General features: G+C 34.4%; 1 protein-coding gene across 4 annotated transcripts in view; it reads left to right on the top strand.

The window, feature by feature from the left end:
* Positions 1-22,130, top strand: part of KCNH7 (potassium voltage-gated channel subfamily H member 7) — a 488,226-nt gene that overhangs the window by 403,036 nt on the left and 63,060 nt on the right. For all 4 annotated transcript variants that reach the window (XM_053918731.2, XM_053918730.2, XM_053918729.2 and 1 more), the window contains exon 8: positions 18,056-18,255. In XM_053918731.2, coding sequence (XP_053774706.1) covers positions 18,056-18,255 — 200 coding nt within the window. The remainder of the gene's footprint in view (positions 1-18,055; positions 18,256-22,130) is intronic.

Below are 22,130 nucleotides of genomic sequence, written 5' to 3'. Positions count from 1 at the left end.
GCTATCAAATCTGATTCTCTCTATGAAGGGGAGACACCAAAGGTTTCCAGGACCTCAGGAAAGCCAGAGCCTACAACTGGAATGACCAGGGTCTTGGGATTCAGGACCTGAGACTCGCAGTTCAGCTTTACTACTCTACAAATGCGTCCACAGTGTGGTAGCCATGGTTATTTTCTGTTTCCAGCTGAGGCAGCATTGGGTTGGGAAAGATTCGCTTACATTATATTACTAGATGTCCTACATAGATAGAAATATATATATCACCATCACTGATCATAATGTAAGGTAATCTTCTATGTATGTGTATACATACATGATTTGCATAATCATACATAGAGACACACATATTGCTGTCATTGACTACAAATTCCTTTCCCCATGACACTATGTTAAGGGTTAAGTGACCTTTACCTGGTAGTTGGGTAATGTCATGAGGATTATTTATAAGGAGACTCTTTGTCATAAGAAAAATGTCTGTATTAAACTAAATATGTTTTAATGTTAATATATTTTTTAAAATCACACCGTGGAACCACTATAGATAACCTTGCTGATAGCAAGCACCAATTGGCAAAAGCATGATGGATTTATAAAGCTTAAAAATAGCCTCTTCCTTATATTATGTATAAATTTTTAAATAGATCCAGAGTCGACTTTTAAATGTTAACATATTGACTAATGAAATGTGATTAAACAAGCTTTATTTATGACACTTAAATAGATTCACTAGTTTATTGTCCACTTTATTTAAAATTTACTTTTTATATATATATATATATATATATATATATATATATATATATATATATGTCTTGGTAGTTTTACTTTAGTGACATTTGAACAGGCAAAATCATTGTTTAAATCACTCTTAAGGTATTCTTCAAATTCAGGCTTGGCCTTGGATATAAACTCAGAAATGACATTGCACCCAGAAGGAAATGGAAGTAGAGCCTACTGGCAAAAATAGAAAAGTTCATTCCAGAGAGACTGAATTTCTCAGAGCAAACAGTCCCAACCAGTCTGTGATTACAACTGCCAGTAAATACTCCTAATGGTAATGAGCTTTAGGGGCATAGGTAGCCAACAAAGAAAAAAACAAGTTTTTTTTTTTTTTTATCATTTAAAAATCTATGTAGAAAAATATATATAAACTTTTTTAGAGAAAATAAAACCTGCATCTTAAAACTTAGAACTTGTAAGAAAGAATTTTTTAAATGCCCAGGAGTTTAACCTGTTCATCACTTAGAAATCCTTACCACTTGTGAGAATTAAGTGAAGCTCATAGTACTGCTTATCATGGGAATTATTTTGAGTGAAAGAAAACTCAGCTCTTTCCTGCTCCACACCTAGTTCCCAAACCAGGAGATTATTGGCAGTGTTCATTCCTTTCTCTTTTCGTTCTTTCCTTCCTTCTTTCTTTACTTTTGTTTTTTTTTTCTTTTAAAAAATGTGACACTAGATTATTTCTATTGATTCTTTAGGAATGTGTCTCCTGCAGATGAATTTCTTATTCCATTGCCATTTTTTCCAGTTTTCTTATTTTAAGAAAAAACATTCCAGTTAATTAGGTAGAGTAAGAGACATCCAGTTTCTACACTGCATTCTTTATATGAATAACAAATGTGGTTTTACAAACTGTAATCAAAATGATATTGTATAAAGCTTAATGTCTCACAGGAAAAATTCCTGAAGAACTCTATCATGATCTATTAAGCCATGAGTAAAGAAAAAGGTAAAATTAAGATTTAAAACTTAACGGTAATAAAAATGCTTCTGGTATTTGCTTAGACATTTGATGTATACAGGTGTAGCTATATGTAATATTTCCATTTAGATCCTATTGTATTAGCAAATTACTTGGCTTTCTTTAGATTATATTTCTCCAGTAAGTACATAGTCCTAAGATCTAAGAGTGACCTAATTTAAAGCAGAAAATAAAATACAATATCCAACCAGATAATGTAAAATACTGTATATGTACTAATCCTAATTATATCCTACGTAGTCTAGTTTATATCAGGTAGAATTCTCTTATCCTCTCTGAACTTCATTAAATATAACCTTTTTAAAAGAAAAATTTGAAGCTATATTGTAGAAAACAAAACAATCAACTATCCCCATTATGGAGATATAATTCAAGCAAACTAAAAATTAAACACTAGAAGCTATTATCTAACTAAATGCAGACAACTCAAATATTTATAGATACACTTTTTAAAGCTTCGTTTGCAAAGACAGTTGCCAATTGTACTTATGAATGTGTACAGAGAACAGTGATTAGAAAATACCTACAATTCAAAATGAAAATATAGGAAAATTTAAGCAGCTATTAAAAAGTGTAAATGTACGTTATGCTCACATATTTATACCTATGCACTCTAATATATAAATTTATATCTCTATTCAACTATTATAAATAAAACACAGACATTTAATTTTAAAAACTCATAAACCAGTAAACAAATGCAAGTGTATTTCATCAATGACCTACTTGAAGAACATCTAGGAAGAATTTCTTGTTTTTATAGCATGTAAAAAAAAAGTTACTGGATTTCTTCCTCTAGCCATGATGGAATAACTAGAACCTTACCATACCCCTATGCGTATTTTTTAAATAATATAAAATTAAATGAAATATATCAGTCAGCTGATTTTAGACATTGAAAATCAAATTATAGGGGATTTGATCCCCTAGAGAAGGAAAACAAACAAAATGAGCCTCATATTATCCTCAGCTTTCTGTCTGGAGGCATTTTCTGTACCACAGTGAAAGGACAAGCAATCTGACCAAAGATGGTGGTCTCACTGAGCTAAGACAACCAGAAAACAGGCAGCTGTGGCAAAAGAAAAAAAAAATCTCCAGAAATCTGTATAGGTGTTCCCTTGACTCTACTGATGGAAAGTAAGTCACAAATGCACGAGGTAACGTTTTGCAAGTCCTGGCAAATAAGTTACAGAATTACTGTAAGCTGAACAGTTTCTACCAGGACAGTGGAAAGCCCTCATTGAACATTAGAGTTCAGTTGAAATCTTGGAAAAATATTACCATACCACTAGGGCTTGCTAGTCCTAACAAAGCCTAAACTATAAGCCTCAAAAAGAGCAAGTTGAACTACAAGTAATTTAACAGCTTGCAAGGCCAACATCCAACATTTCTAAAGGAAGACAATATAAAGAAATGAACAATGTTAAATTTGTAATGCCCATAATCCATTAAAAGATTAATAGACATGCTAAGAAACAAGAAATGTAACCCATAGCAGGAGAAAAAAACTTTTTAACCTACAGCTGGATTTGACAGACATGATGGAAGTAGCAGACAATACAAAGCACTTAAACAAATGTGTATGTGGATTTCCAGAAAATGGAGGAGAAAAGCAGAAAAAAAATTAAGAAATGCTGAAATTTTTCCAAAATTAATAAAAACTATAAACCATAGATCTAAAAAGTTCAGGGCATTCTAAAAAGACAATGCACATGTGCATAGGCCAAAATGTATTATAATCAATATACTGAAAACTAATGATAAAGAGGAAAAAAAAACATTAAAACATTAGAGGGGAAAAATAAAGACAGTCGTGTACAGAGAAAAAACATCAGGTTGATAGCAGATCTCTTATTAGAAACAGTGCAAGTCGATAGAGAACCTGGAGCAAGGATGTCACAGGGATGGTGGCATGAAAGATGCCTGGTCTCTCCCCTTGAAGTTTCAACAATACAAACAGCTATAACTCAGCAAAGAATTCTCTATTCAATGCACAAAAATGGCTGAAAGACACTTGCATTTGAAACATCTAAAGGCGGGCAAGTGGGAGCAAAGGGGGGAAGCAAGAAGGGAGAAGGGCTTAGACAGTCACAGACAAAGCCCTGCAGCCAGGAGTTCACAGGAAGGCTCAGCTGAGAGAGAGGAGGAATCTAGTTACGGCTTTCCCTCTCTTCATCCCAGAGGAGCTAAGAGATTTGGAGGGCATTGTAGTAGGAGAGAGCAACATGAGCTGTGTCTAAGGCCAGAGACCTGGACAAGGACATAGCACAGGGGTGCAGCCCCATTATCAGGCAGTCACCATTCTGGACAGAGACACTAAACCACAGAGCCCTGCCACCCTGTAGCCTCTCAGAGCTCACTCCCCTCACACTTGGTGTTGGGTTATGAAACACATTTTACACAAACCTGAGAAATGGTACATAAGCACTGTTTACCTTGAACAAGGGATTCACTCTGTGACCTATACTGAGGTGTGCGCACAGGGGGGTAGTCTCTGGAGGTACAACATCACCATTATGGGGAGGGCAAACAACAAAGTAGCTGGCCAGTTCCCATAGCCACACCCAACATATCAAGGTTAAGCAGACGGCAGCATCTAGCTGAGGAGGACAGCACTGGGATGTCACAGAGCTAAAAAAAACTTGCAATTCAGCACCACCTGCTAGAGAAGTGCCACTCATACACAGATGCTTAAACAGAGAAGGAATCCATCAAATACCATGAATAACCAAGGTAGTGAGGCAGCTCAGAAAGAAAATTTTTAAATTTCTAAGAAACAAAGACAGGAAAATATGATATAAATGGCAGAGAATTCAAGATTGCAGTTCTGACAATATTCAACAGGATGCTAGAAAATACAGACAGGCAATTTAATGAGCTCAGAAAAGAAATCAATTAACAAAACAAGTACTTACCAAAGAGATTGAAATTTTAAAAAAAGAACCAAACAGAAATTCTGGACATGAAAAACTCAATAAAAGTGATCACGAATGAACTAGTAAGTATAGGAAATAAAGCTGACTGGATGGAGGAAGAGATTGGTGTTATTGAAGATAGAAATATAGAAATGATACAGAGGGATGAGAAGAAAGAGTTGAGCATAAAAAAAATGAAAGAACTCTACAAGAACTATCTGACTCCATCAGTAAGAGCAATATAAGAATAATAGGAACACCAGAAGTAGAAAAGAAAAAGAAGGGAAAGGAGAGCCTATTGAAGCAAATAGTTGATGAGCACTTCCTAAACCTATGGAAAGAGCTAGATCCTCAAATCTAAGAAGCAAACAGAACACCTAGTTATCTCAATCCAAAGAGGCCTTCTCCAAGGCATGTTGTATTAAAACTGTCAAAAATTAATGACAAAGAAAGAATTCTCAAGGAAGCCAGGGAAAAGAAGAAAGTAACCTATAAAGGAAAGCCCATTAATTTCTCAACAGAAATTCTACAAGCCAGAAGAGAATAGAACCAAATATTCAAACTACTGAAGGAGAGAGACTATCAGCCAAGAGTAATATATTCAGCAAAGTTATCCTGTAAATATGAAGGAGCTATAAAGAATTTTCCAGACATGAAGAAGCTGAGGGAATTTATCACCAGAAGACCTCAATTGCAGGAAATACTCAAGGGGATTATTTACCTGAAACAAAAACCAAAACGTTATAAAACTATGAGTATGAAAATCAGCAAACATACAGCATAAAAAGGTATAACTTCTGACAACAAAACCATAAAAGGAGTAGGAATAAAGGTCTGAATTTGCAAAGGAGATGGAGATCAGATGCATTCAAAAGAAAAAGGACTATTGTATATGTGAAAATTTGTTTTTCATAAACCTAATGGTAACCACACACACAAAACAAATCCAAAACTGAGACACATCCCTTAAAAATAAAAGAGAGGAAAGAAATGTGGAATGCTACCAAACAAAACAACAGACAAAACACAAAGGAAAACAACCGATGGAGGCACAGTGCTACCAGAAAACAAGATAAATTGGTTATGGCATTATATATCAATAATTACCTTAAATACAAATGGACTGAATTCACCAATAAAAAAGCACAGGGTAGCAGCTTGGATTAAAAAAAACAACAACAACAACCATATGCTGCTTTCAGGAGACATATCTAAGCTGCAAAAACAAAGTTAAACTCCAGAGTGAAAGGGTAGAAAATGATTCCCAAAGCAAATAACATCCACAGAGAAGCAAATTTAGCCATACATCTATCTGAAAAAGTAGATTTTAAGATAACAAAGGAAATGAAAAAATACTGACATTTTACAATAATAAAAAAGACACTACATCAACATTACATAACACTTAATATATATGCACCCAATCAGGGAGTATAGAAATATATAAGGCAACTACTAACAGAAATAAAGGGAGAATGGACAAAAACGCAATCGTAGTTGGGGACCTTAGTACTCCATCAACAGCTCTAGATAAATCATCCAAACAGAAAATCATAAAGTATTTCCATGGTCCAGCCAAGATGGAGGCATAGCTAGAAATTCTTCAATTCCTCACAAAAATCAAAAGAAGGATAACCACCAATTAAAAAAAAAAAATCAGAATCACCAGAAAATCAAACTGCATGGAATTCCCACAACCAAGGAGTTAAATAAACATTCATCCAGACTGGTAAGAGGGGTGGAGATGGGAAACCGGGCTGAAAAGACCCACAACAAGGCAACAGACCACCAGTGAGGTGGGGGCTGGCTGACCAAGAAACTAAAGACTCCAAACCTCTGGCTGTGAAACCTGTAGGGGTTGCAAACTCAGAAGAAACTTCCAGTCTCACAGGAGAGTCCATTGGAGAGGTCTACAGGATCCTAGAATGTACACAAACCCACCCACCTGGAAACCAGCACATGAAAGATCACAATCTGTTTGTGGGAGGCTAGGGAACTGACGGAAGTTGGGTGAGACAACTTCCAATGTAGGAGCAAGCAGCATTGTTCCCTCTCTGACTCCTCCCCCACAGACAGTGTGACAACACAGCAAAGAGGGTTGCCCTGCCCTGGTGAATACCTAAGGCTCTGCCCCTCTTTACATAACAGGTGTGCCAAGACAAAGAAATATGGCCCAAATGAAAGAACAGATCAAAACTCCAAAGAAAAGAACTAAGTGACTAAGAGACAACCTATCATGCAGAGTTCAAAACACTGGTAATCAGGATGCTCACAAAAATGACTGACTTTGGTCACAAAATGAAAGAAGAAATGAAGGCTATACAAAGTGAAATAAAGGAAAATATGCAGGGAACCATCATTGAAAGCAAGGAAACTGGGACTCAAATCAATGATTTGGAACAAAAAATAGAAATAAACATTCAACCAGAAAAGAATGAAAACACAAGAATTAAAAAAAAATGAGGGAGGCTAAGGAACCTCTGGGACAATGTTAAACATTCCAACATCTGAATCATAGGGATGGCAGAAGGAGAAGAGGAAGAGCAAGAAATTTAAAACTTATTTGAACAAATAATGAAGGAGAACTTCCCCAATCTAGCAAAAGAAATAGACTTCTAGGAAATTCAGGAAGCTCAAAGAGTCTCAAAGAAATCGGACCCAAGGAGGAGCACACCAAGGCACGTCATCATTAAGTTATTCAAGATTAAGATTAGGAGAGAATCTTAAAAGCAGCAAGAGGAAAAGAGAGAGTTACCTACAAAGGAGTTCTCATAAGACCATCAGCTGATTTCTCAAAAGAAATCTTACAGGCAAGAAGGGGCTGGAAAAAAGTATTTGAAGTCATGAAAGTAAAGGACCTACATCCAAGATTACTCTGTCCAGCAAAGCTATAGTTCAGAATGGAAGGGCAGATAAAGTGCTTCCCAGATAAAGTCAAGTTAAAGGAGTTCATCATCATCAAGCCATTATTATATGAAATGTTAAATGGACTTATCTAAGAAATAGAAGATCAAAAACTATGAACAGTAAAATAATAACAAACTCACAACTATTATCAACTGAACCTAAAAAACACAAACTAAGTAAACAACTAGAACAGGAACAGAATCACAGAAATAGAGATCACATGGAGGGTTATCAGTGGGGAGGAAGAGGAAGGAGAATGGGGGTAAAAGGTACAGGGAATAAGAAGCACAATTGGTAAGCACAAAATAGACGGGGGGGGGGGGGGTTAAGAATAGTATAGGAAATGGAGAAGCCAAAGAACTTACATGTATAACCCATGGACATAAACTAAGCAGGGGGGAATGCTGGAGGGTGATAGGTGCATGGTGGAGGGGCATAAAGGGGAGAAAAAAATTGAGACAACTGTAATAGCATAATCAATAAAATATGCTTAAAGTATTTGCCTTACATGACACATTAAACCAAATGGACATAATTGACATTTACAGAGCATTTCTTCTCAGAACATCAGATTATACACTCTTCTTCAAGGCGCTTGGAAAATTCTCAAGGATAAACCATATGTTGGGTCACAAAACTAGCATCAGCAAATTCAAGGAGACTGAAATTAAACAAAGCATATTCTTTGACCACAGGGCTTTGAAATTAGAAATCAACTGCAAAAAGGAAGTAAAGAAACCCATAAAGTGTGGAGATTAAACAACATACTTCTAAAAAGTGACTGGGTCAAAGAAGAAATAATAGGTGAGATTAAAATATAGAGAGAGACAAATGAAAATGGCAGTACAACATATCAAAACTCTGGAATGCAGCAAAAGCAGTATTAACAGGGAGGTTTATATCGTTACAGGCCTATCTCAAGAAGCAAAAGAAATCCCAAGTAAACAATATAACATTACATCATAAAGAACTAGAAAGAAAAAAATAACAAAAGCAACCAAATGTCAGCAGAAGAAAGGAAATAATAAAAATTAGAGTAGAATTGATTGAAATAGAGAACAAAAAGATTATACAAAAAAGAGCTGGTTCTTTGAAAAGATTAATAAAATTGACAAACTCTTGGCTAGACTCACTAAGGAAAAGAGAAAAACTCATATAAACAAAATGAGAAATGAAAGAGAAGTAACAATGGACTTCACAGAGATACAAAGGGTCATACTACAATACTATGAAAGAGTATTTGCTACAATTGCAACAACCTAGAAGAAAGGGGTAAGTTTCTAGGAAAATAAAACCGTCCCAGACTGAATAATGAAGAACTGGAAACTCTAAATAGGCCTATAAACACTGAGGAAATTAAACCATCAAAACATCCCCCCAAAATAAAAGTCCAGGACCAGATGGCTTCACTAACGAAATATACCAAACATTGAAATAAGACTTGACACCTGTGTTTCTCAAACCATTCCAAAATTGAAGAGGAAGCAATGCATGAGGCCAATATAACCTGATACAAAAACTTTGCAAGGATAACACAAAAAAGAAAAGTACAGAACAATATCTCTGATGAATACAGATGTGAAAAATCTAAACAAAATACTAGCGAATTAAATACAATACTCCATATGCATATGCAATAACATATGCAAATTAACCAATGTAATACACCTCATATACATAAGAAAGACTAAACATCATATAATCTTATCAATAGATGCAGAAAAGAATTTGGTAAGATATAACATTCATTTATGATTAAATACTCAAAAGAATGGTATAGAAAGAAAATACCTCAACATAATAAAAGCCATATTTCAAATCCTCAGCCAATACCACACTCAGTGGTGGAAAACTAAAGTTTCCCTCTAAAATCAAGAACAAGACAATGATTCCCTCTTTTACTAATCTTATTTGACATAATTCTGGAAGTTCTGCCAGAGAAATCAGGCAAGAGAAAGAAATAAAAGGCATCCAAATGGGGAAGGAATAAGTAAAAAGTGTCATATTTTGCCAATGATGTGATTCTGTATAAAGAGAACACTAAAGACTAAAAAATAACTATTATAAACAATAAAACCAAAATACCAGAAAACTATTAAAATCAAAAAAACTATTATAAACAATAAACAAATACAGTAAAGTTTCAGGATATAAAATCAATGTACAAAAATCCACCGCTTTCCTATATAGTAACAATGAAACTTCAGAAACTTCAGAAGCTGACAAAAACAATTCCCTTTGCAATTGCAACCAAAAGAATAAAATACATAGGAATAAACTTTAAAAAAGGATGTGAAGGAGCTCTATGCCGAAAACTACATAACATTATTAAGAAAGATTAAAAAAGACACAATGAAATGGAAAAATATTTCATGTTCATGGATTGAGAGAATCAGCACAGTTAAAATGGCCATATTATTCAAAGCAATATACAGATTTAGTGCAATCCACATCAAAATCCCAATACCATTTTAAAAAGTAGAACAAAAAATCATCAGATTTGTACAGAACCAAAAAGAAACAAAAACAAACAAACAAAAAACCTGAACAGCCAAACCAATCCTGAGAAAAAAGAACAAAGTGGGGAAGATGACACTGTCTGACTTCAAAGTGCACTACTGAGCTGCAAAGATCCAAACAGCGTGATGTTGGCGGAAAAACAGACACACAGACCAATGGAAGAGAATTGACAGCTCAGAAATAAAACCACATGTATATGGGCAAATGATTTTTGACAAAGGATTCAAAACACACAATAAAGAAAAGAAAGCCTCCAATAATGATGCTGGCACATTGGAAAGACACGTGCAAAAGATAAAATTAAACTACAGTTTGTCCTCATGTACTAAAAGTAATTCAAACTGAATCAAAAACCTAAGTATAAGATCTGAATCAATAAATCACATAGAAGAAAACATAGGTACTAAACTGATGGACCTTGGTTGTAGAGAACATTTTATGAATTTGACCCCAAAGGCAAGGGAAGTAAAGGCAAAAATAAATGGAACTATATCAAACTAAAAAGCTTGCATAGCAGAAAAACCTGCCAACAAAGCAAAACATGTAGCAACCAAATGGAAGGTGATATTAGCAAATACTGGCTCCAACAAGGAGTTAATGCCCAAAATACATAAAGAACTCATACAACTCAAAATCAAACAAACAATCCAATCTAAAAATGGGCAGAGGACATGAACAGACATGAACAAGACATAAAAATAGCCAGCAGATAGATAAAAAGATGTTCAAATTTACTGGCTACTAGAAAAATCCAAATCAAAACTAAAAGAAGATAGCAAGCACCTCACACCTGTTAGAATGGCTATTATCAACAAGACAGGTAATAACAAGTGTTGGAGAGGTTGTGGAAAAAAAGGAACCCTCATTCACTGCTGGCAGTAAACTGCCTCAGGCACTATGGAAAACCATCTGGCAGTTCTTCACAAAATTAAGAATAGAGTTACCATATGACAATCCACCTCTGAATATCTACCTGAAAAACTTCAAAACATTTACTCACAAAGATATATGCTCTCCTGTTTATTGCAGCATTATTCACAGTGATTGGACGAAAAGAAATTGGATAAAAAAGATCTGGTACATGTGTATGAGGGGCGACCCCCCAAATGAAATTTATTCATTAAAAATTTGTGTATTGATTCATACATGTTTACACTTCAGTCACCTTCAAAGTACTCTCCATTTGGTGTAATATACTTATCGAGACATTTTTTCCACTGCTCAAAGTAGTTTGAACTCCTGCCTTTTAGTGATTTTAGTGTTTTTTGTTTCACCTCTTCCGCATTGGCAAAATGTTTCCCTTTAAGGACTTTTCATCCAGGGAAACAAAAGAATGTCACTCAGGGTGAGGTCAGATGACTAGGGAGGGTCATTCTGGTTGTGGTCAAAAACTGCTGAACATTCAGTGCAGTGTGGGCAGATGCATTCGTAAATCACCCATCATGAAATATGCAAACATGTTGTCTGCAAAAAAATTCACTGAAGCCAAATGCAGCCTCTCACAACAATGCCAGCTGGTACACTGATAACAGATGGGTTCCTAGAACACTCAGTGGGAGAAGCCTTTACTACACAGGGCCCACCCTCCAGAAGATAATTCTGGTGTTTTGGTTCTTCCTTCATATCATGGAATACTACTCAGCCATTAAAAAGGATGAAATTCTGTCATCTGAGACAACATGAATAGACACTGAGAATATTATGCTAAACAAAATGTCAGTCAGAAAAAGCTAAGAACTATGTGATTTCACTCATATGTGGAATATAAAATTGGAACTCATAGATACAGACAACAGTATTGTGGTTACCAGAGGTTAGAGTGGGGAGCAGTAGTATAGGGAAAAGAGGGCCAAATATATGGTGAAGGAAGATGATTTGACTTTGGGTGGTGGGCACACAGTGTAATATATAGATTATGTATCATAAAGTATACTCTTGAAACCTATGTCACCTTATTAAACAATGTCACCCCAATAAATGTATCAGAATAAAAGACAATGGAATTATATCTTTAAAGTGCTTAGAGAAAAACAAAATCTGTTAACATAGAAATTTCTGTTTACTTAAACTCCCTTTCAAAAATGATAAGCAAAACCTGACATAATTCATTATGAGCAGACTACAAGAAATTATAAAATTCTTTAAGTGAAAGGAAAATGATACCAGATGAAAATTTAGATCAACGAAAAGGAATGAAGAACTAGAAATGTTAACTATATGGGTAGATATTAAATATTTTTATCATTTTTTTATTTTTTATTGTTGTTCAATTACAGTTGTCTACATTTTCTCCCCACCCCTCCCCCCACCGCAGCCAAACCCACCTCCCTCCCCCACCTCCACCCTCCCCCTTGATTTTGTCCATGTGTCCTTTATAGTAGTTCCTGAAAACCCCTTTCCCACTATCCCCTCCCCACACCCCTCTGGCTATCATTAGATTGGTCTTAACTTCAATGTCTCTAGTTATATTTTGTTTGCTTTTTTCTTTTGTTGATTATGTTCCAGTTAAATGTGAGATCATATGGTATTTGTCCCTCACCGCCTGGCTTATTTCACTTAGCATAATGCTCTCCAGTTCCATCCATGCTGTTGCAAAGGGTATAAGCTCCTTCTTTCTCTCTGCTGCATAGAATTCCATCGTGTAAATGTACCATAGTTTTATGATCCACTCATTTACTGATGGGTACTTAGGTTGATTCCAGTACTTGGCTATTGTAAATTGTGCTGCTATGAACATTGGGGTGCATAGGTTCTTTTGTTTTTTATGATTTTAAATGTCTTCCAAATAATTATGTATGTCAAAACTAATGACACTGAATTTGTAGTTTTTATAACATATGCAGAATTAAAAATGTGACAATGGTAGTACAAAAATGGGAAGAAGACCTGGAAGCATATTATTAAAAATTTCTACATTATACATGAAATTCTATTACATTATTTAAGATAGATAGTGATTAAGTTAAAACTGCATATGTAAACCCTAAAACACAGCTGATGAGCCAACAGGGAAAACAAAATGAACTAATAAAAAATAATAAACCCAAAGACAGCAAAAATTTTCTTTAAGAAAGGGACTATAGAAAATAAATAGCAAGATGCTAGATTTAAACCCAATATATTCATAATTCTATTAAATACAAGTGATCTAAACCCTCATTGAACAGCAGAAATTGTCAGACTCTATTTTTTTTATGTTTCAATCATATGGTGTTTAAAGAAAACACTGAAAATATAAAGACATAGGTAAAAGATTTTTTAAATGTTCATACAAATATGAATCATGACAAAAATCTAAAGAAATGTATCGATTTCAAAGTAGACTTCAGGACAAGAACTATTACCAGAGATAAAGTAAGTGCCATATATGCCCCCAATTATAGAACTTCATCTTAAATCAAGCAAATACTGACAGACCCTAAAGTAGAAATACACCATTTTACAAGACAAATCCAGAGATCCTTGGCAATTACGGCACTCCTCTCTCAGTGTTGAATAAAATAAATAGACAGAACATCAGTAAAGATATAAAAGACTTGAATAGTACTATCAATTATCTTGACCTGCGGACAGTTACAGAGTTCCAGCAGAATACACATTCTTTTCTGGTGTATATGAACGGTGTTCAGGACAGACCCTGTGCTGGGTTATAAAACCAGAACCAACACAGACCATATCTCGACACAAAAGGAAATCATAATACATTTAAAAGTGTTCAACCCTACAGAGTATTTCTTTGAACACAAGAGAAATTAGAGAAAAAAATTAGTAAAAAAAGTTAAAAACAAGAAAGAACAATAGATATTTGAAAAATCCCCAAATACTTGGAAATGAAGTAACACACTCCAAATAACCTAATATTCATAGAAAAATCACATGGAAAATTAGAAAATAATTTCAACTGAATTAAAATGAAAGTAAAACATCACAATTTGTAAGAGGTAGCTAAAACAGTGATCAGTGTGAAATCTATAGCTTTAAATGTTTTTATTAAAAAGAGAAAGTTCTAAAACCAAAAACCTAAGTTTCTATCTTAAAAAAACTAGTAAAAGACAAGCAAATTAAGCCTAATATTAGTGGTAAGAAAGAAATAAGAAATAACAAAAATATTAAAATATGAAACATACAAACAATAGAAAAAATTAATGGAAGAAAATTCCAGCTCTTTTAAAAGATCAATATAATTGATAAACCACCAGTTAAAATAAAGAGGGAGAAGTCATAAGGTATTAATGTCTTGCATGATAAAAATGAAATTACTATAAATGCTAAAGATATTAGGATAATAAAATAACATAATGAATTACTTTACAATAAAAAAATATAACAAAAATGGACAAATAATTTGAATAATACAATTTACTTAAACTGAAATATACAAAAAAAAAATCCTGAGCCATAAAATAAACATTAATGAATTTGAAATTAGTAACTTCAACTTTTCCAAAGGACACCGTTAAGGAGCAAGCAAGTAATAGAAAAAAATATATTCTTAATGCTTATATACAGAAACAGACTTGGGTCCAGAATATATAAAGAATTCTTACAACTCTATAATAAGAAGGCACCTCAATTTAAAAATGAGCAAAAGGTTTATACAAACATTTCACAAATTAAGCTACATGAATCGCCAATACATACATGAAACAATGTTATTATTTGTCAGGGAAGCACAAAGTAAAATCCTAACGAAATATTATATGCCCACAATGGTCCAGACAAAAGACTGGTGATACAAAACGTGGGAAAGACGGTGGAAACACTGATATCCTCATATGTTGCTGAGCAGAGTGTAACAACAATTTTGGGAATCAGTTTAGCAGTTTCCTATAAAGTTAAACATTCCACAAAACTCAGCAATTCCACTTCTAGGTTTTTAAAAGGGAAATGAAAATGTATGCCCAAAGATTTGTACACAAATGTTCATGGCGGTTTTATTCTTAATAGCCCAAACCTAGAAACAATGAGATTTCTAGCTAAAGAAGAGAGAAATTGTGGTATAGCCATATAATGCAAATCTACTCAGTGATTAAAAAAAACAATAAATTACACACAACAACATCAAAATGAAACTCAAAATCATAATGTTAAGAAAAATTAAAAGGCATGTCTTGATTCTATTTATATGAAATTTCAGGAAATGGAAATTAAACTTCAATGACCTAAAAGCCCCCAGTGATGATCTAGGGTCTGAAATGAGCAGGCAAACAAGCAGAGAGATTCAGACAATATTTGGGGGTAATGGAAATGTTTTATGTATCGACTGTGCTTTCACTTGTCAAAACTAACTGACTTATACACTTAAAAGAGATTAAGCTGATTATATGTAAATTATATATCAATAAAACTTTTAAGCTTACAATTTTTTTAAGTTTGTGTAATTTGCAGAAATGCAAGTGCATTTTCTCTCTCAGCATGTTTCAGCTAATACTCAGTGGCCGACTAAATTCATCAGTCTGGTTAGCGTATCTGTTTGGGGGTATAGGATGCTAAAGGATTTTTTTTAATTACACATTTTTTATTGTTGCTCAATTACAATCGTCTGCATTTTCTCCCCACCCCTCCACCCCACCCCAGCCGAACCCACCTCCCTCCCCCACCTTCGCCCTCCCCCTTGGTTTTGTCCATGTGCCTAAGGAATATTTTTGATAAGTGTTTTTTCACACAATATCTAAACCTAAAGTAAATCATTCTGATGAAATAAGAATCCCCTATTAAGGAAAACTAAATAAAAGAGTGAGTTAGGAAAAAATGCCTGTAAATAGTATAAATAGTACTCCAATGTGCTTTTGACTCGTATTTTATACCAGATAATGGGCATTAACTAATTGTGTACAGAATATAGTCATTTTGTGCTTCTCTCTGGCTGACAGTCTTTAGCTCTATTTGCCTTCTTAAAAAATAGAAAAAACTATGCCTTTTTTTATAATTTAAACAGTCATCAGCATAGAATTTCTTAAAAATTCTTAAGGTCATTCAGGTATTCAACTATGTACTTATAATCTAGATTTTACCATCTTGTCAATGAATGGAAATACCTGTTTATGACCCAAACTAGGTTTTCGTTAATTTTATAGCAATGTGGATATAAAAAACCTCAGTATTTATTAAATTTGAAATAAGAGTATTTTCCTTGACTCTTCAAGTAATTATGTGGTTTAGGTGAAATGACTAGCATTGATTATGTGGCCTCTAATTAAATCAAGTGAATTAAATCTATACTATTTCCTGAGCGTATGATAGGTACTTTGGAATCAATTTCAGGCAACTATCGCTAACTCCTTTCTTAATCAACTGTTCATTTACTAAAGTTAGGCTCATGCTTTTTTTTTCCTGGGAGGATACAGCCTAAACAGTTTGTCCACCTTACTAGACATACTGTCTTTCACACATCCCAATTCAGACTCACTACAGATGGCCCTGACTTCCATCCTTTAAATAGATAAAAGCAGCCCTGTCTGGTGGCTCAGTGGATTGAGTGCCAGTCTGCGAAACAAGGGGTCACCAGTTAGATTCCCAGTCAGGACACAAGCCTGGGTTTCGGGCCAGGTTCCCAGTGGGGGAAGGGTGAGAGGCAACCACACATTGATGTTTCTCCCCCTCTCTTTCTCTCACCTTTCCCTTCTCTCTAAAAATAAATAAATAAAATCTTTAATAGATGATAGATAGATAGATAGATAGATAGATAGATAGATAGATCGATAGATAAAGGCAAACGGCCACCCCTTCCTCTGGGACATTCTCTTAGTAGGGACACCTGTGGTAAGTAAGGACCATGTTAACCAAGAGACAAAGATAAGATGGACAAGAAAGCAAATGACCAAGAAGATAGGTCATTTTAAAACACCATGAACTTGACCAAAATCTACTTTAAAAGTGATTACACAATTTATTGATATAATATTTTGTAAAATGTTTTGGGAAAACAATGTGTCAGTTGAATATAGTTGAATCCAACCCTTTAAACTTATTTTTCCCCATCTGCATTGTATGTTGCATTCCAGTGCCATAAACATAATTACCTTTCCTCTAACGTTCTGACACACAACCAAAGGTGAAGGTAGACACCATGTGTCATGATGTGATTTTCTATAGAGAGGACAGCACTTTTTAGGATTAGCTGCAACTAAATGCAAATATAGTAAGAAAAAGAAGATGGCTTAAAAACCTTATGTTAAATTACAAACATTTAGCCTAGGTAGTGCTAAAAAGGGTATTCCACCCAAGTAGTGAGTACATAAAAAGAGTTGAATAGAAGTTTCTTTCTTTCCTTAGATGAAATAACAAAGATGTAGTTTATTTTTCCCTGCAAAAATAAAATAATATTCTCATATTCTAAGCTAGAGATATATTTGTCATGCAAAAATACTATAAAGTAAATTTTAATACGTTAAAAATTATATATAAATACTCTTAGGAAAGTATGAATTCTTTAAAATAGTTTTTTGTTCCTTAGCAAATCCAAAGTATTCAAAATAATCTTAAGACTTATGGTAGATTTTTTTTTAATATTTTAAAGTTAGGTTTGAGGCTGAGAGGCAGAGATGTCACAATTTAAAAATTAACCTTTTAACTCCTGTTCCAGAAAACATATCTTTGGTAACCTCATGAGAGACCTTCTTATAACATCACAAACAAAACATTTATTCTAAATGCGTTTTATCTCTAAGTAGCACTCCAGGTTACATGTTGATATTGTAAACACTCTGAATTTTTACTTTAATTTAGAATCCGTGGTGAATTTAGACAATTTTCCCCTCCAGATTTATCATCAAAATTATAAAATTCACAGATGTATTGGCTTGATTTTCTTTTTCCTCAATGGGCCAATGGTAAATCCTCATACCTGGATTGAGATCATCAAAGATCAACATAGTTGAGATTCTGACAAGGTATAATATGCCCAAGTGCAATCTTCCCCCATAACTTTGTTTTTTATCCAATCTAGCACTAATGTATGCAAGCATTTTTGGAAACGTATCTGCAATTATCCAAAGACTGTACTCAGGAACGGCCAGGTACCACATGCAGATGCTGCGAGTAAAAGAGTTCATTCGCTTTCACCAAATCCCCAACCCCCTGAGGCAACGGCTTGAAGAGTACTTCCAGCATGCGTGGACTTACACCAACGGCATTGACATGAACATGGTATGTATTTCTGTTTCCAAAAAGGACGCACCACAGCATTTTAGCTACAGCCAAAATGGAAAAGCCAGTCTCACCAGCTTTGAACCCCTTGCTTTTGTTTTCCTCTCTCAGATATTTATTTTCTCCCCTGGAGATAGTCTCTCATTCTCAATTCATGGCATTGCATGATGCTATATTCTAGTTATACTGTGTGGCAAAGGCATTATAACATGATGCAAACTGATATAGCTGTGTGCAGCGGAGTTCCCACTTGTGGTTGGAGAGCATTGCTAAGCTGGGGCTTGGGCTTTCACCACATGGCCTAGCTGCCAGCACCCCCCAAAAAACAGCTGGACCCATTTACATTAAGATTTGCAAGTAACAGCAGTAACTATGATGACCCCAAACAGAGATCCAAGGTTAACAATCTTTAAAAAAATAAGACATTTTGAGAATTTGTGGAAGCGGTTAGGGAGCTTAAGTATGTCATAAACACTTTATGATAGGAAGTTTTGTGTTTATGGTATGAACAATTTTTCTGTTTTAAAAAATTAACTGTGCCCTTTTACTGTATCTACTTTAATGTATCTTTCCTTTCAAAGGGGAAATGTGGATTCCTTCATAACTTTTAAACATATTCAACACCAACAATCACTTCTTGTAATGATTTCTTCCTCTAACAATGCTCAAAACCCAACACAATTAGTAGTAACATGACTGGTATCTATATAGCTCTTCTTAGAAAAATTGCATATTTCTTTGACCTTGCTGTTTGGTTTTTAGAAACTGAGACAAATCATACCATAAGTCCAAATTCTATGGCATACCATAGATCTATTTTTTTAAAAGATTAAAAATATGGTGCCTTCCTATATAGCTACTCCTCCACTGGGCAAGAACTTCAGAAAATAAAGAATATTCAGAAAATAAAACCCCTCACATATAATGACATCAACAATATAATACAAATTTTGCATAAGTGAACCTGTACAATTTAGATTGGCATTTTTCATTTGACTAGTAATATTCTAATAAAAACAGCAAAGGTTCAAAATTAGCAGCCCAGGTGCAGAGATCATTGCAAATACTGCCCAATTTGAAACACCTAGTTATATACGGATAAGTTTATCTTACTGTGTGATTTATCTGACTGAGAAGTAAGGACATGCCATTAAAAAATTTTTAAAGAGTTATCAGCACATTTTATACAAAATCATAAACAGACTTCATAAGATATATCTAAATATCCCATAATTCATTGTGAAAATGTATTTGATAAATTGATCTCACGGGGAAAACACTAATTTCACAAGAAAACACCTATAAATTGATCATATTTACATATTATTGTTCAACAAAGTTATCATTCAGAAACTATTAGGGATTCTCTAATGCTGGGTTGACTGAAGCAGGGTCAAGAACTTTTGATCAACACATGGGTCACTCAATTTTGTTGTTTTATACTGCTGCAAGATTATTTCAATAACAGTAATAAAACAACTATTTATTGTACTTCCGCTCTCCATATAACTCTAGTTTTGTGACCATATTTTGTGATAAAGTCTATTTTGTGACAACTATTTACCTTTCATTGTTTGACTCTATTACCTATAAATATGGTTTATATACCACTTGCCTATTTACAATGTACTTATGAAAGATTTATCTCTTTCCTGTCTGCTTCACACCTTAACACATGGAATCACAACACCCACCGGTAAGAACAGGAGGTATTTATATCCAATTTAATTCTCGTGTAAATTGTGGAGAGCACCCTTGTTATCTGTCAGGTTTAGAGCTTGTTAAATGATTTCCAATGTTAGTTCTGATCTTTTTTGCATGATGTAGAAAAGGAAATACAAAGCAAGAAATTGGGACAGATTACCTGGAAGAGGCCAAGTACAGAATAGAATTCCTTAACTTTAACAATGACTTGACCTCTAATAATATATATATACAGTTTCCCCCTACCTACACAAAGTCACTTTTCTGCCCCTTGCTCCACTCTGGTAAAGGTTATGGGTATACGGTTTGCATTAGATAAATTGTCATAAAGAAACTGTCATTCTTTTTCACCATCCTCTATTTCCATAATGTAGGTACTTTTCTTCCCTCTCATCTGCATGCCTGTATTACATGATCCTAAAGTGTGTGAGCTCTAAACCATGTGCCAGAGTCTTGCATGTGGTTTTGAGAGCTTGACTTTGCACGAACTTTTGTTTGTACACAGTGTCTACATTCCTCATCGTGTGACTGCCAAGTGAGTAAAAAAATCAAAGTATCAGATAACGCAAAACTCAGCAAATAGAAGATCTTAGCTAATTAAGCACGATGTGCAAGACAGTGTTGATTAGGGAAAAGCAATTGTACTCTTAGACTATTGAGAGGTTAAAAAAAAATCTAAATGGATTTTTTTTTTACCTCCAAAAACACATCGTTAAAATCTGTGTCTTGTCAGTTAATTGTTTACTAAACTGTGATTTAATAATAATTTACAGTGATTTAAATTTATGTATTGTGATACATAAAAGTACATCTAACTGTTGTATTTTACATTAGCATTCCATCTTATTTTGTTTAAATATAACCTTAAATATGATTTCTCATGAAGCATTTCAGGTCATTTTTGCTCTTCAGCCATGTTCAAATGAGGTACAAGATATCCAGTCACATGGTGTTAATTGAACTAAAACTATTTTTCATAACCCAAAATATTTGATTCCTTGATAGATCACAAAACAGGAAAGAAGTGACCTAAGCTGTGCAGCCAAATTCCTTATTTCCTGCATGTTTGGGGGTTTTTTGTGAAACAGCTATTGCCAGAAGGTTCCAGTACCAAAACCATTCCGAGCTCTCTTTTAGTTGAATCAAATAGTTCAGATTGCAAAAAGAAACTGTTCAGGATAATATGACCGATGAAAGGAAGCTATTCTTTTGCATCTGATGTAAGGCTTAGGAATGGTAAAAATTACCTCAAAAATGTCTTTAGATAAATTCTGGAAAACCCTTTCCCTTCTAACTCCCAAAAATTTAACTAATTAAGAAGAAGGAGATACTTTCTCAGGATAGGATGAAATTCACCTCAAGGAATTTCTCCAAATTAGCACTGCCTTTTAACCCAATATGGAACTTTCTGGTACTATCCAACATAGATTTTAGTGGCAACATTGCCAACAACTGAAAATCACCTTACACATCAGGGTAGCAGCAACTTTCCTCAGATCACGCACAAAAGCCTGGCATGATTGAAGAGGGACCCAAATACCATGGCCTATACATCATTCTAGTTGGAGAGAAATAATCAATTATACAGAAATTACTCAGTAATTTAAAATTACATTGGCATGAAAGAAAGCCTTCGTGAACATTTAATGACAAATTTTATTTCTTACCTAAAAATACCCCCTCATTATGCCACTAATCTTGGACAAGTCACTTAACCTCTCTGCAATTTCATTAAACTCGTCATTTTCAAATATTTTTAAAGCACCAGAACTCAAATATGCTAAATGTGTGAAACAGTTATTGTGGGAGATTTTTCTGCTTGAGGATAGAGATTCTAACCGACCTGCTGCCCACTCTCTCACTCCCTGTAGTGGACCTCTTAGTCTCCCTATGGAATACCAGCTTTACATTTTTCAGAAACCACTGGACTAAATGAGTGGTAGAATTGTTATGGCGGAGAACCAAAGAGGAGCATTTCAGATAAAGACAAGGACAGGAATAGAAGCACATATATGGGAAAATACAATGAAGAGTTAAGGCAGGTACTCCAGAAACTACTTTGTTTAATTTATTTTATGAAGACAGGAGAACAATTGAGGGGTTTTGTTTTTGATTTTGGTTTTGGTTTTGTGTTTGTTTGTTTATTTGGCCTTGACATTAGTGGAGACAAT

The sequence above is a fragment of the Desmodus rotundus genome, chromosome 2, assembly GCF_022682495.2.
Source record: "Desmodus rotundus isolate HL8 chromosome 2, HLdesRot8A.1, whole genome shotgun sequence".
In the NCBI taxonomy this organism is placed as follows: Eukaryota; Metazoa; Chordata; class Mammalia; order Chiroptera; family Phyllostomidae; genus Desmodus; species Desmodus rotundus.
Note: the sequence above shows the minus strand (reverse complement) of the source record. Positions and strands in the feature narration are given on the sequence as shown.